This window comes from Taudactylus pleione, unplaced genomic scaffold (genome assembly GCF_031769625.1).
Source record: "Taudactylus pleione unplaced genomic scaffold, aTauple2 ptg000244l, whole genome shotgun sequence".
NCBI classification, from domain to species: domain Eukaryota; kingdom Metazoa; phylum Chordata; class Amphibia; order Anura; family Myobatrachidae; genus Taudactylus; species Taudactylus pleione.
Window position 1 is genome coordinate 272,745 of NW_028284646.1, and position 15,536 is coordinate 288,280.

The 15,536-nt window shown below is 39.6% G+C and overlaps 1 protein-coding gene across 1 annotated transcript in view; it reads right to left on the bottom strand.

The window, feature by feature from the left end:
* GFRAL (GDNF family receptor alpha like) overlaps positions 1 to 6,297 on the bottom strand; it is a 121,241-nt gene extending 114,944 nt beyond the window's left edge. Inside the window, exon 1 of the mRNA XM_088479743.1 lies at positions 6,249 to 6,297. Within this exon, the coding sequence (XP_088335869.1) occupies positions 6,249 to 6,270 (22 nt within the window). The 5' untranslated portion in view covers positions 6,271 to 6,297. The remainder of the gene's footprint in view (positions 1 to 6,248) is intronic.
* Between the last annotated feature and the right edge of the window lie 9,239 nt (positions 6,298 to 15,536).

Genomic DNA, 15,536 nt, shown 5'->3' on the forward strand with positions numbered 1-15,536 from the left:
TTGATTTCAGATAATCAGTTGTATACTATTCCTGAGATCAATTTTTTTGTGAATTATTGGAGATGGTCTTGAGCAGGAACTTCTTTTGGTACGATTGGTGTCATTACTCACAAATTTCTGGGTGTGCGAGGGGGTCCTCTGTGGCCCCACCGTACATAAATGATTTTATGTTCACTTTGGAAGAGGATCTATTTCTGACAGTACTATTTTCCGAAATGTATTGTATTATGCTAGATACATAGATGATGTCCTGCTCTTGTGGACAGGGAGCAGGGATCATCTATGTTCAATTCTTGATAAGCACAATGAGAATCAGGGTTCTGTTCAATTGTCTTATAGGATTGATTCTAGTACCATAGATTTTTTGGATATAACAATTAGTATTGAGAATAAATAAATTCGTAATTCCCTTTTTGTGAAACCCATAGATCGGAAAACTCTACTTTCTCCTACTAGTTTTCATCCTAATTTGGACCAAAAGGGGTTGCATTTTTCACAACTTCTCTGGATACAGAGAATATGCAACAATGATGCAGATATGTATAAACTAATGCATACTATGATTAATAATATTGTAGATAGAGGTTACAAGTTAGCCTCACTATTGAAAATGAAAGAGAAATTGATTTCCATCCCATGCAGTAAAACCTTAACCCCTAAATGATCCAAGAGTATTGCTAATAGAATTACATGGCCAAGTAGATATAGCACTGCCAGCTTTAAATCTTGGAAAGCCATTAAGAAATACTGCCCCGTAGTTAGCAGTGATAAAGATTTTACCCAGTCTGCATGATAAAGGCATCCTTACTTGTTATTCTTGTGAAAAAAATATCAGTGATTATCTGGGGCACTTGGTAAAACAACGTCCAAAAGCTTATTAGGTCCCCTTAAAAAAAGATCTTTTAAATGTGCAGGGTGCGTTATCTGCAGTGATATGATCACAGGTAACTTAATAAAGCACTCCTATTCAGCTAAACAGTTTTAAAATTTTGCATCATTTAAATTGCACCAGTAAATTTGTCGTCTATGGGCCGGATTCAATTAGAGGTGAAAAATCGCGCCGATGCAATGTTTTCACCACATTCTCGCGTATTGCCCTATTCAATTCCAGGAGTGCAGGAGTGTGTCTCCAGTCAAACCTATGGAGACGCTATTGCACATCCCCGATCACAGAAGGCGTCTCACACCACGCATAGTGTGACTCACTGTGCTATAAGCAAAAATGCAGCTGAGCCCATCTGTATACTAGTTCCCATTTAAATGTACCCCTAATATAACTGCAGCTATTATTTTTTCCAAAAGAAGTTGCTTTAGATCATTTTTCCACACTTAATACACTTAATACATTTCTATATTGATTTTCAGGGTCAGTTAGGCTTTTTATGGGGCACAGACTGATTTCCCCAAAATAGCTGTCCTTTTCACTAGTTTTGCCATTCACTGCATTCACACATCTGCATTTTTTACCTGTTTTGCAAATAAATAGGGGGAAAAGCGAAAGCGTGCATAGTGAAAGTACGTGAAAACTGCGCCTCCAAACAGGCGAATGAGGTGAAAAGGTTGCAGCGGCAAATTCTTTTCGCTGGCCGCAACTTTTCACCTCTAATTGAATTCGGCCCTAAGTGTTGGTATGTCCTTGCAATAAATATTATATTGGGAAGACTAAGCAGCAGTTCAAGGACAGGATAGCGATGCTTGGGTCTTCTATACGTTCCTCTCTGGAACTGGGGGACAGCCTGTAGCTAGACACTTTGCCACTGCAGGTAATTCCCTTACAGCTGTGAGACATATGATTATTCTTTGATATGCAATTTGAGTCTATTTTGTAGTGTATTGTCAATTCGGCTTTAGACGAGTCACCGCTACGACAGAATTATATGTTTTATACGATATAACATTGTGATTTTGCTATTTCACTGATGTATCTCCTTTGTATGATTATTTTACTGTCAGTAGATTCTAGTATATGTACTATATGTTATTATAGTTTCTATGGTGATAGGCGCACTGGGTGATGTCATCAGCATGCGTATACTGGCGGGAGATCAGCTGGAAGCCATGCTGGAGAACGCGGAAACATGGTTATTTTTAAACCCTGAGTGCCGCCGCTTTTTGTATATTGTGCATGGTGTGTGAACAACATCCCATACGGAAGACAACGGGGCAAGAAATACTTTTATTGCAGTGAGTAATGGATTTTTTTATATTCTCTCTCTCTCTATATATATATATATATATCCATCTGGTGGAGTTGAAATAATAGGCACAATGGCAAACCCATTTGAGGCCTCTGCTATTTCCAGTATGTTGTAGGAATGGACTGGTTCCTTTCATATAAGGCATTTATTGTTGTGTTAGTGTGTCAAAAAACATACTACATTATATAAAGCAGTTTTTTATCATTGGTGATGAGTCTTGATGACGTGTCCTGAATTTACCCCATGAGGCAACAGATAAGCCCCACTGTTCTATTATCCAGTACATGCACTATATTTTAGGGTAAAAGATGTATTTTCATTGTTTTTGATTGTGATGAATTTTGGTGGATCAAAAGATCTCTGAAAGATCTACAAATAAACACCATTGAACCCTATATTTGGTACAAGCACAAGTACTTTATTTTGTACTTTACTGCATTTAGGGCCTGATTACCAATTATCGGGAATCTGTGTGTGCGCAGGATCCATTCTGCAAGTGTGCAAAATGGGTCCTGCATAGTCACATGCAAACTCTTGAATGCCTTTAAGGCATTTAAGGGGCGGTGCAGGGCGTTTCCCAGGAATGGCTAGCCCAGGATCTGCGTTCATCAACTCAGTGTTCTGGGCTTGCTAGATGTCCAGTCTGATTAAGCTGAAGCTTACTCAGCTGCCCGGAGCCCCGACGCCATCCACCATCACGACCATTGACCACCGACCAGCCTGCATTTGAATGGGATTCTTTTGAATATCAATACACAATATGCTACACTATATGTACACTAAATGGTGCTGTCTTCTCACTTAACATTTTGTGTATGTGTTTATATAGATATATACATCTAAAATATTCTCTCTCTCCACTGAACTATTGTTGATTTAGTCATTAGTTTGGGTGTCGGCATGCAGGTATATATTTTTCCAGATTATATCCGAATTGTAATGTAGCAGAGTTACTGTTATAGTAGTATGTTGTATTAAGGTTTTACTTAAGATGTTATTATGTTTTTATTTTCACTGGTTAAAAATGTTGTCTTAAAATATGCACTAGAATTTAGGATATGATTAATAAGGTTATGTTTATTACTGTAAATATTTTATAAAATTTTGTCTAGTGGATCTAATGGTGGAGATTTCTCAAAAAAAAGATCATATGGAAATTACACTAACTAATCAAATCTCTAGCAGCCAAATCTCTAGCAGCAATAACAATAATAAAAAGACTGAATGCATGGATTGACATGAATACAGTTTTTCCAGGATTGTATGGAGCAATACTTTAAACACTTACTAAATACACTTTTCAGCAGAATTTCCTGAGAGAAACATGATAAACTGACTTCAGGAACTGATCTATTGAATATAAAGCAACAATAGAACAGATATACAGGTATTGTGAGTGAGCCCACTCCCTTGGCTGAGAAGCAACCCCACACATGAATGGTCTCAAGAAGCTTTACTGTTGGCATGACACAGGACTGATGGTAGCATTCACTTTTCCATCTCCAGACAAGCATTTTTCCAGATGCCCTAAACAATCTGAAAGGGGATTCATCAGAGAAAATAATGTTACCCCAGTCCTCAGCAGTCCAATCCCTGTACCTATTGCAGAATATCAGTCTGTCTCTGATGTTTTTCCTGGAGAGAAGTGGCTTCTTTGCTGCCCTTCTTGACACCAGACCATCCTCCAAAAGTCTTTGTCCTGTGTCATACCAACAGTAAAGCATCCTGAGACCATTCATGTGTGGAGTTGCTTCTCAGCCAAGGGAGTGGGCTCACTCACAATTTTGCCTAAGAACACAGCCAGGAATAATGAATGGTACGAAAACATCCTCCAAGAGCAACTTCTCCCGATCACCCAAGAACAGTTTGGTGATGAACAATGCCTTTTCCAGCATGATAGAGCACCTTGCCATAAGGCAAAAGTGATGACTAAGTGGCTTGAGGAACAAAACATCGAAATTTTGAGTCCATGACCAGGAAACTCCCCAGACCTTAATCCCATTGAGAACTTGTGGTCAATCCTCAAGAGGTGGGTGGACAAACAAAAAACCACAAATTCTGACAAACTCCAAACATTAATTAGGTAAGAATGGGCAGCCATCAGTCAGTATGTGGCCCAGAAGTTGAGTGACAGCATGCCATGGCAAATTGCAGAGGTCTTGAAAAAGAGGGTCAACACTGCAAATATTGACTCTTTGCATAAACTTAATGTAATTGTCAATAAAAGCCTTTGACACTTATGAAATGCTTGTAATATTATTTCAGTATACCATAGTAACATCTGACAAAAAGGTCTAAAAACACTGAAGCAGCAAATTTTGTGAAAACCAATACTTGTGTCATTCTCAAAACTTTTGGCCACAGCTGTAGGTTATTGTGCTGTGCAAAATTTTATGCAAGCTAAATATTTGAATATGAAGTTGCACAGAGTTTCACACTTGTAGAGTCAGTCAGTAGCGCATTGTTCAGTTGATAAAGGAAAGAGAGCAAAAACATTGGATGAGGTTAACTTTAAGAGATCTACTTTCCACCCTGCATACTGTAAGAGCTCATAAATGTGCTTTCTTACACCTGATTGTGCCAGCCATGCCATCTGTCTGAAAGAAATATTAACTGCCAAAGGAAGTTTTTTTATGATCATCTACAATTAATGTTATTCTGCTATAACTATTAATCCAAATATGTCAAGCTATTTATGTGGCTCTACAAATTATAATAATCCCCCACATACCATATTATTTTATATGTAACCATCTCTGTATTTGTAAAATAAATAAATTGACTGAAAGTCATATGAAAGGTAAGTTTTTTAGATTTTCATTCATCATAAAAAATAAGTCATTAACAATCAGACCCTCTCCTGACACTGCAGTAATATAAATATACACTCTCAGAGTCATAGATGTGATTTTAAGATTATCTGCCATTTACTTCCAACCCAGAGCAACATTTTGTTTACTACTTTCAGTACTGGACAAAATGTGATATACAGAAGCGGTATAATAAGTTTGTAAAATGTTTACAAGGATTAATAACTGTAATTATAAATACATGTGTTATTTTTTGAATGTGTAATTTGAACTAAAAACTCATAACACTGTAGTCACTAAGCAGAACTGAAAGGCTGCAATAAATGTAATGTCTACAACACAAGCCTTAGGCGTGAGAGAGTCACTTCATGCTCTGCTATAGTTATTCTTATGGACTGCGCCTATTGAATGTCTGTTCATTTTTTATGTATAAAACACCATGGTTTGCTGGGATGTAAAGCATACAAAAGCTTTGGACGTATATCTGTAATCTGTATAGAAATTGCTTAATTCCAAATAAATTATATTACAATTATTTATTAAATCTTGACAAAAGTATTAATACAGTAGTCAGTGATTAAGTAATTTTTAGTTAACCTTTTTAAAAAAAAAAATTTGCAAACATTTACTGTTCCTTTAATAGTTGACACACGACACTTACCATACAGCTTATAGTTAGCTAATATAAGCCTTGTTGCAGGGCTTTATTTACAGAGCTTAAAGTATCATTGTGAGATGTTCTAAATATGCTTGTTCATTAATGGATTATCAGATGGAGAAGAATACTAGTCAATGCACTTTGGAGCTCAAAGAACACCTGCTACGGCATACTTCCCTGTTGTCATAAGGCGCAAAAATAAATAGGAATTTAGCCATGCATGAATTCTAAAAGCAAGCAGACACACCTGACATTAAAGAATCAAAAAAAGCCATTTAGATCTCAGTTCAGTAATAATTTTAGATAGCCTTCACAGTATTTTATTAACGCTAAATATAAAAAAAGGTTAAAAAAAATAAAAAGCAACAATAATCTATTTTCTGAATAATAATGTTTAAATTGGCAATTTTTAAATATTCAATCTGATACCCAGTAGATCAATTTGCTTACAGTAACTTTTATTAATGCTATATAGCTTTTAAAACTGTTTATTTTGTTGTTATTATTATTCTATATATTTTTTTTAAATATCAGTACAGGGCAAATTTGACACACATATAAAAAGTATATTGATTTGGTTACCTGTGCAGCAGATGTACTTCATTGCAGCTCAGAGTGTATCCAGTGTCACTGGTGAAGTGCATGTGTCTAATGATTTTGAGCAAATAAAGAACAGATAGGATTTCAGCACTGCTGTAAGAACAGCTCCAGCCCACAGGACCTTTAGCTCTATGCCTGTCATTAGTTGCTCTTAATGTGTGGCTAGTACGCAAATTCTAAACACGAATTGTACAGATTTTTACTATTATTTTTTTACGTTATTACTGACATTTAAGTATAAAGGAAAAAGTATACTTTTCATTTTAAAGCATTGTTTCTAGAACCAAATAAACTATAATAAACAAATTTCTAAATAGACACATTGAGCTAATTATTTCAATAATCACTATTTTTTGTCTTGCCACAGGGCCATATTTCTTTTTGTTGCAAACTCCTCATGAAAATAGATAGCAAACTACAATAATATTTGCTGTATGGAGTAAAGTACTATTCTGTGTAACAGTAAAACTTTAAAGATATTTAACAGAATTATTATTAGTATAAATGGGTGTGTTTGTATGTATTTGTACTTTGGTCAATTATGAAGATACCAGATCAAGTATCATTGAATATATTTGTGAAGCAATGATTATATATATATATATATATATATATATATATATATATATATAATCATTGCTTGATGAAGTTCACTAAGTGAGCAAAATGCGTAGCCAAGGTTTATAGCATTTAAACAATCTCATCACTTTGAGCCACACACCATTTAGGCTGCTGCTTCTTAATTTATGTGACCAATGCTGACCAATGCTAAATGGTCAGAGTATGCAATCTCTTTTTCAAGCAGCTGCATTCCATGCTAGGCTGATTGCACTGAGTCGCAGTGACCTGAAATCGGGTTGATTTAACCAATTTGTCTGAATGACTGTTTTTGTCCAGTTTCTGGCTTTTGGGAGCAAATAATCAACTGCCATTTGCTCCCATAGGATACAGTACAATATCAAATTTTCATTCCAATCAGCCAGATTGGACAGATAATCTTATAGTGTGTACCTTTTGTCATAATCTGTGCAGTTCCTCCTCCTTGCCTCTGGTGTTGCTCTCTGCCTGAGGTCTGTCTAGCACATTTCACCCTGGCTAGTCTGTGATATGGCAGCCTGATTACCTAATCAGGTAGCTGCGGGCTGCACCTAGGGGACTGGCTATTGATCTAAGCTCAGTTTTGTAATCAGTGCAGGATCATCAGGTCAACTACCGTGACTGTGCTCCAGGTTACCAGTACCCAAATATTTTCCTTCTGTCTGCTGCTTTTGGATCCTAATGCACTGCAACAAAGTTTCCCCTTGTGCTTCCCTGTGTAAGTTATTAGAAATGTTATTATACATCTGCTGTATTATTTGCATTTCACCATCTTACCAGGACTTAGTTTCTAACAGCATATAAATTACTCTGGACTTTGTTATTATCTGAATTTGCCACATCTTCCTCACATCATCAGTCTACAATATTTAGTACCTATTGATGTGGTGCATTGTTATCTTGGACTTTTGCATTTATTCCTGCTGTTTGTACCAAGTCTGGTTCCATCTGGTGGAGCCAGTATACCTTCTTACAGTGTTCAGGAACTGCCTGTAATTATCCACATTCAGAAATCTGTTTATTCTCAGTGACTGTTTATCTGTATCAGCAAACAGAACTCTGTCCATTTCCAGTGATTGTCTATCTGTCTATCCTAGCATTTGCATATACAAGTATTATTTCAGTTAATGCTCTGTTCAAACCTGATTATTTCCTGATTCCTGAGTATACTCTTGGATGCTAAATAAATCTAATTTTATTACATCTGGCAGCAGTGTTAACTGACAAAGTCCGTAGTTGTGACGAAACATGTTGGGCATGGCCTATCAGGGGGTGGATGTGGTTATGTTATAGGTCCACTCCAGGAAGTAACAAACAATCTACATGCTGCTGAAGCCAGGAGAATTTGTCTGCCTGCTGTAATCTGGAAACAAAAGTGTGGATATCCTGAGGCTGAGTTATTTCATGCTGGTTACTGCTTCTTCAGAACAGGCATTTTTTTTCAGTCTTTAGTTGTCCAGTCTTGAGGGGCAACTGTAATTAATAAACTAGCTACTGAGTGTGTGCATATACATATATTTTCAAATACTAGAAAATTGGACCCTGTTATAAATCAGGTCATCACACACATTTGCATGATGACCTAATCACAGCTGTAGCACATGCATGTCACCCTCTTCCATTGCCAGGCCTTTTCCCAGTCCTCTTCTCTCCAGGCATGCACATGTACGTCATAACTAATGTGGATGTTGTGGGGCCCCAAGTATATGAGATAAGGAGATAGTAGTTGAAACAGTACCCCATAGCAGTTGCTACCCTGACTATTATGTCAGCTATAATAATGTCTGGGTGAAGCACCATTTGTCTTCTTTCCTAACACAGCATATAACTACAACTGCAGCACTATTCTGCATCAGGTTCCCTTGTTACTCCTTATACGAGTACATGGGAAGATCTCACTGTGTGTTGGTCATCCTTCTCCATCACCATTGCCAATATTATCACTGTGCGGAGGTGTCATCTACATCTCTACCTCCAAAAATCAAGTGATAAATATTTTATTATTTGTTCAAACAAATATAGTTGTTTTAAAATAGATTTTTTTAATGATAAAATACAACATTTTAAGAGACATATACAGTATTGTACAAAAGCCACATTTTATAAAATAAGTTTGTTATGAATTTGGAAATAAATTGCAATGCAAACTCCATGAGCTAAATCATTATCAGTGAAACACTCAAGTAGTTATTTGACATATGTAATGCTTTTCCAATTTGTGACCGAAGCAAGGTTCTGAAACAGATTTTCTATTCTTAAGATATATCAGCTATTGAGTCCCTTACACGATGATTTTAACTGTTTTGTTAACAAAACAAATTGGTATAACATGGCAAAAAAATAAATATTCTTAGGTAATGTGAATCATACATTCCTCAAAAAAATTGTGCTACCTTTATGATTCTTATCGCTTCTACCCCAGCTTTGTCCCATTTTTACATGGTCCATGATGAGATTAAATACCTTAGGACAGACACACAGTACCTCATGATGCATCAGATTTATATAAGGTAACTATACTGTAATTATCTCTACAATTGAGCAGTTAATACGAAATTTAAATCATTTGCATCTCTCCCTACTGGGCAGAAATACTGTCATTAAATCAATACTCTTCCCTAAATTGACTTAAATTGTGCAGATGCTCCCTATTAAACTGACACAGGTAGATACAGTTTAGTGTATTAAATTATTCTTATTTTTCTTATGGCAAGTGAAAAACCTAGGATACACCATGAGAAAATGATACAGTGTAAGCCACATGGAGGAATAAAGTTCCCTGATATTGCCACTTGCCAGCAGTATTTATTTAATTACATTGTGGGTTGGTTGTTGGATGGTCCAGGTTTTCTGAATCTTGAATTGAAGGAGGAGTATTTTCACCCCTATTCCCTTGCTGCTTTATTACAGATTCCCAAGTCTGTGGTTACAATCAAGACATTGCAGATCATAATATTTAGAGATATGTACTACACTTGGCTTAGTATTACCATAATATTGCACAGGCCTGCCTTAATGACTAAATATATGAGTATATAGGATAATCCTAATTTTCCACTTGGTCTCTCAAGCGCACCCTATGCACTCTGGAGTAGTAAGGTTATCAAACAAACCAGAGATGTGTTTGACCCTGGGGGTACCTTACTTGCATTCCAACAATTAGTGGAGAATTAGTGGAGAAGTGTGGGCTACCATGTTCTCACATCTTCATGTATCTTCAACTCCACCACTATATCATGACATACACCTCTAACACTTGCAACTTGCCTGCCACCGAAGCCATAACCTATTTACTACATTTCCTCCACACTAACAAATACAAATATTGACTGCTCTATGGTGACCTTCTTCAGTCTTGTGTCTCAGACCTCTGGCTCAAGGCTCATAAGGCTTGTAGCTCATTATACCAACTCTTACTGACATTGATACTCTATTGAAATATTTTGCCAAAACTCTTTCATATCTTTATACTTCAGGAGGTACATATTAAACGCTTAAACTGGGCTTAAGTATCGCCATCTCAAAGGAAATATTATATATCAAATGCATTAGGCTCATGCCTAAACTGTAAAGAAGATATTGCTACATTGCACCATTGTCTTTTTTACATGTAGGAAAATTGAGAGTTTCTGGAATAAGGTCCTTGCATATATAAATAATATCATGGGGTGGATCCTTCCCAAAGACTGAACCCCATGTTGTTTTGCAACTTTGATAATTGGATATCTATACTTTGTACGTAACTAGGTTCCCACCAACTCACTCTCTTGGCGATCATTTTAGCCATTGGTCAAAAGGTCATCCTCAGTAAGTGGACATGTCATTCCCTGCCCTCTCTTACAGAAGTAAAACATGACCTCCTAGAGATTCCCTATTTTGAGTGACAGGCTACTTTCCCAAATATTGAAAGTAGAGTAGATAGATTCTCTACCAAATGGGAAATCTTTATTGAATTGCTAGAACCTTCTGTACAGCATGACATTCTTTTCTTTTCCTGTTATGTCTTATTTTTGTTGCCTTAATTTTCTTTTGTTGTATTACATCTTCATTTGAAGCTGCTGTTATCTTTCCTTTCAAGGATACTTCTTGCCATTTTATTTTGTATCAATTAATGGGAATGACTGTTAACTTTGGGCCTGATTCAGAGACAGACACTCTGAATGAGCGCTCGCTCTAAATCAGGGCATTTTTTTTTATTGTTCGGCTTCCTGGCCACTCGCATAGCTGTGGTTGACCACCCACAGTTATTGCGAGCGGCCAGGTTGATGGTAACGATGGTCAAGACCATCACGACTATCGGGCTTGCAACAAGACCCTTGTGGTAGGGTCTCATGGCCGCAAGCCCCAGAGAGCTTCTGGCCCAAATGGCAGGTGTTCCTTCGGGAATGCCTCCGTTGGGCCAGCCACCCCCTCTGCCCAGCTACCAAATGGGGCAAGCTGTCAATCACCATCGACAGCTCGCCCCCTTTGGTGCGAGACCCGGAGTGACAGAGCACCCATCGCTAGCCGGGTCTCGCGCATGTTCACGACGGAGCCGGCTCTGTCGTGCGCATGCCCAGTGGGCAAACATCGACCCGGTCTGAATCAGGTCCTTTGTTCTTATTGTCTTATTGTATAACTGTATTTTCTCTTTTTTGAAAATTAAAAATAATAATAATAATAATGTTTTCTTAAAGGGAATGTAGATCAAAGTTTACTAACAAGGTAATAATTTTTATTGTGAATCTTATAATGTGTTATGCAGACTGTCACTGATGTTGTAAGTCCCACACATGCTCCCAAGTCACACTGCGCCTGAAACCCGATGGTTACTGCAGGGAGATGCAGAGAAAATTTGGAAGCAAGAGCTGTGGATTTCAGTGGGCATTCCAGGGAGGTAATGGGGTGGCAAGCCAGATGCGGGCTAGTCGCAGGTGTCTCACTAACAGTGACTGCATCTAAAGATGCAGTAGTGCAGACACAGGATGCCATTTTCAGATGGAGAAACTGAACCTACGATAGGGCTAGTGCAGGTTTTGATGGTGTGATTGATGTTGTGTCTAAAGATGAACCAAGATGGATTAGCGCCGCTGCAAGTGGGTGTCAACCTCTAAATCAGGCCCGACGTGCGCATGCTCCACATAATGTGTCCGAATGTTGGGCCTGATTCAGCAAAGATTGCAAGTACAAAAATGCATGCACCTGGTCGATTGTTGCCTTCTGTGCATGCGTATGCATCGCAGTGCATGTGCATGAACCAACCACTGCGATCGGGACTGCGATCACAGTGACAGGAAGTGCCATTTTGCTTGTGGCGACAGGGGTGGTGGACAGAGAAACTCAAACGTGCCAGTGCATTTGAACATAGTTACAGGAGCGTGCATAAATTTGCCACAGTGTTGGATGCAACATGAGCTCTAGCTAAGTACAGGAAGTTTAGGAATTTCAGACCTGCCTTAATTGTGCATGACGATCCAATGGTACTTGATGGTACCGATGTTTTTGCAGACTTGCAAGGTATTACAGATGGGAGTAAAGGGAAGTTGGCGTCTTTATGTTGTGCTGCGGCGGTATTGTGATCGCAACCATTTGCATAATTTCACAGCAGAACTGCGTATGCACTTGCTGCCGTGATCGCATCAGTGATCCTTGCTGAATTAGGCCGGTTGTACGAACAGGGACCTGTCTGCCATAGACATTCTGGGTGGTACCTAAACGGCAAGTATTAAGGGGAATGGATTAGGTATTTTTGATGGGAGCTTATACATTGTATATCTCTGTGAGGAAGGGACAGGGGCAGATTGGCCATTGGCTTTAGCAGGAGTTTTCCTGGGTGGGCTGGACTGTTTTGGGGGCATCTGTCCCCTAAAATATATATATTTTCTTTTTAATTTCAATTTTTTGAAATTTGTGATTGGGAGCCGTCCCTGGTATATTAGTATCTGAATTAGTGGCTGGCCCCACCCCAGAGACCAGCAACCTTTGGCTGTACTACGAGGGTAAGTCAGCCCACCCCTTCTGGTTCCATTTACTTGCATGTGCATACTGTATTTACCAGGGCCGGCTCTAGGGTTGGGAGCACCCTATGCCGGCCCTTGAGAAGGCACTCTAACATTGCGCGCGGCAACCAAATTTGGGGCGTGGCCTAATTACCATAGGCCACACCCCCTGTGTGACGATATTTGGAGGCGTGCCCGCATGGCACACCTCCAAATAACATCAGGCTGGGGGTTAAGCCCAGCACTCCATCACTGGCTGGGCCTCCCCCAGTCCTCTCACATCAGTGAATGGTTGCCGAGCGCATCTAAAGGTTGCTGGTGGCAGTGGAGGAGGGAGATCAAGTCACTGCTTGGAGAGTACACAAAACCTGCAACCCACTGCCCGTATTCAGCATGTCTGTGTAAAAGCTGTACTCCTGGTGAGTGATGCTGATGTGTCTAGGTTGCCTGTAACTCTCTGACCAGTCTGATCCAAGGGGGCACTGGCTGTACTGGTCACACACTGTGACACTGGGGATACTCATACACATCACATGTACATCACACAGTAACTCTCCTGTGTGCAGCCATTTAAAAAGACATTTAAACAGCAGATGGTGTTGGGGAGATGCAGGAGGATGGCACTGGGGAGATGGAAGAGGATGGCACTGGGGAGACATAGGATGATGGCATTGGGGAGACGCAGGATGATGGCATTGGGGAGACACAGAAGGATCGTGCTGGAGAGAAGCAGGGGGATGGTGCTGGTGAGACACATAGGGGGGGGATCAGCTGGAAACATACCCTGGCAATGGTACTGGAGACACACAAATTGGAAGGTAGGACCACATTTACTATTAGAAGAAATTACTGGGGGACAGTAATCTTCAGTAAGACAACAATTCTAATGAAACCATATTACTGATGCAAATGGTACAAAATTAGCAAAAATATTTTATTAATATTAAATTGTTTGATAAGGGAAACTTACATTTGCCCTGCCCCAAAACTTCTGTTACTATGTATTAACAGGTTGAACCTCTGTTGAATGATAATGGCATTGGCTTTAATGCGACACAAACAGGCGGCTTCCAGAACAAGTGATCTACATGAATAGTGTATACCAACTGGATACACTGCATGTCCAGGGAGGATACATGTCTTCAGAAGTTCCCCATTGCAGAGACATCATATAGGTAAGAAAATACTCATTTACATGCTTGTGCTTATTTCCTAGAGAGAGGGACTGTGGAGCCGTGGGCATGCCGCCAGCATGACGAAAATGGGGGGAGAGGTATGTGGGCATGGCATTTCACATCAAGCCACACCCCTTGCTACGAGGCCATTCACATTTTTGTGGGGGCGGTCCTTCAGAGCGCTCATATAGGGCCACTTTCAGTTTTTTTCCAGGACCACTTTAAATTCCAAATCTGCCCATGGTTAGGGAGTACCTGTTTCGGACAGATCTCTTGCACCTAGCATGGGGCTGGTGCAAGGGACACTATTAATGATGACCAGGCCCGCTGAGAGCTGCGGCGGGCCCGGGTAATAGGGGGCATGGCCTAGTCACGGGAGGCGTGGCCACGTCCCCTTCCTGGGGAAAAAAAAAAGATATGCAGCTCCGCGAAGCGGCGCTGCGCGCTGGGGAGAGCGGGCGCTCTGAGCCCCCTCAGCCCGGCGCAAAGCTAGGGGGGCGCGATCAGTGTGATCGCTCCCCCCACAGGCTTAGTAGACTGCTGTGGCTGCTGCTCAGCAGCCACGAGCAGTCTCCACTGCAGCTCAGCACACGCTGTGTGCTGGGCTGCTGTGAGGGAGGGGGAGCAGCGCCGGGCCCCCGCCGGGCCCCTCAGGAAGCCCGGGCCTGGGTAATCTGTACCCACTCCCCCCCCCTCTCGGCGCCCCTGATGATGACAGCTGTGTCTGCGGACACTAGAAAAGTGTATGTCTTGCACTTTCACGTGCACAGACTTGCGCAGATTTGCGACTTACAGCAGTTTGGCCAATTGTCAAATTACCATATGAGAGTGAGTGGCCGCAGAAGTGTGCAACTCAGAATTAGGCCCTTAGTGAGATTAGGTATACAGTATATGTTAAGCTCTTTTGTTGTTTTTCAAAAGACTTTTGGTAAAACTCTGTAAGGATATAACTTTCTATGAAAATGTGTCCTCTGAGACATTGCTTCATTGAAGTCTACAGTTGATCCTTAATTTACCAACATGTAGTATGACATGTGCCCCTGCTGTTTCTTTGCAGAATTATTAAAGTTCATAGTTTGCTACACAATTAAATAAAAACTGTTTGCTTAAGGATAACTATTTTATTCAGCCCAAGTTATTTTTAAGTAAAAAACTCCCTTCCTGTATAGCTGACACAGAAGTATTTTCCAAAAATCCCTTAAGTAAAGGTTCCTTTAGAACTCAGTATTATTCAACTGTTTTTACTTTTTACTTTTTATATCAGTAAATCTGTTTGAAGATAGGTGAAATGTTCCATCAATTCATTATTTCTCAAGTCCCCCAAAAGATTACCTTTCAATGTTGAAGAATTTAAAAAAATAATACTATACATTTTGTATGAGAAAAGTAATATGTTTGTTTTTTTAAAGCCAATGGATTCTTTACTCATATTATTCAAGGACATTTTATTGTAGAGTTAGAGAATTTGACAGTTAGTAGTTAATTTTTGACATCCCATAACATGGCTGTTAAATTATTCC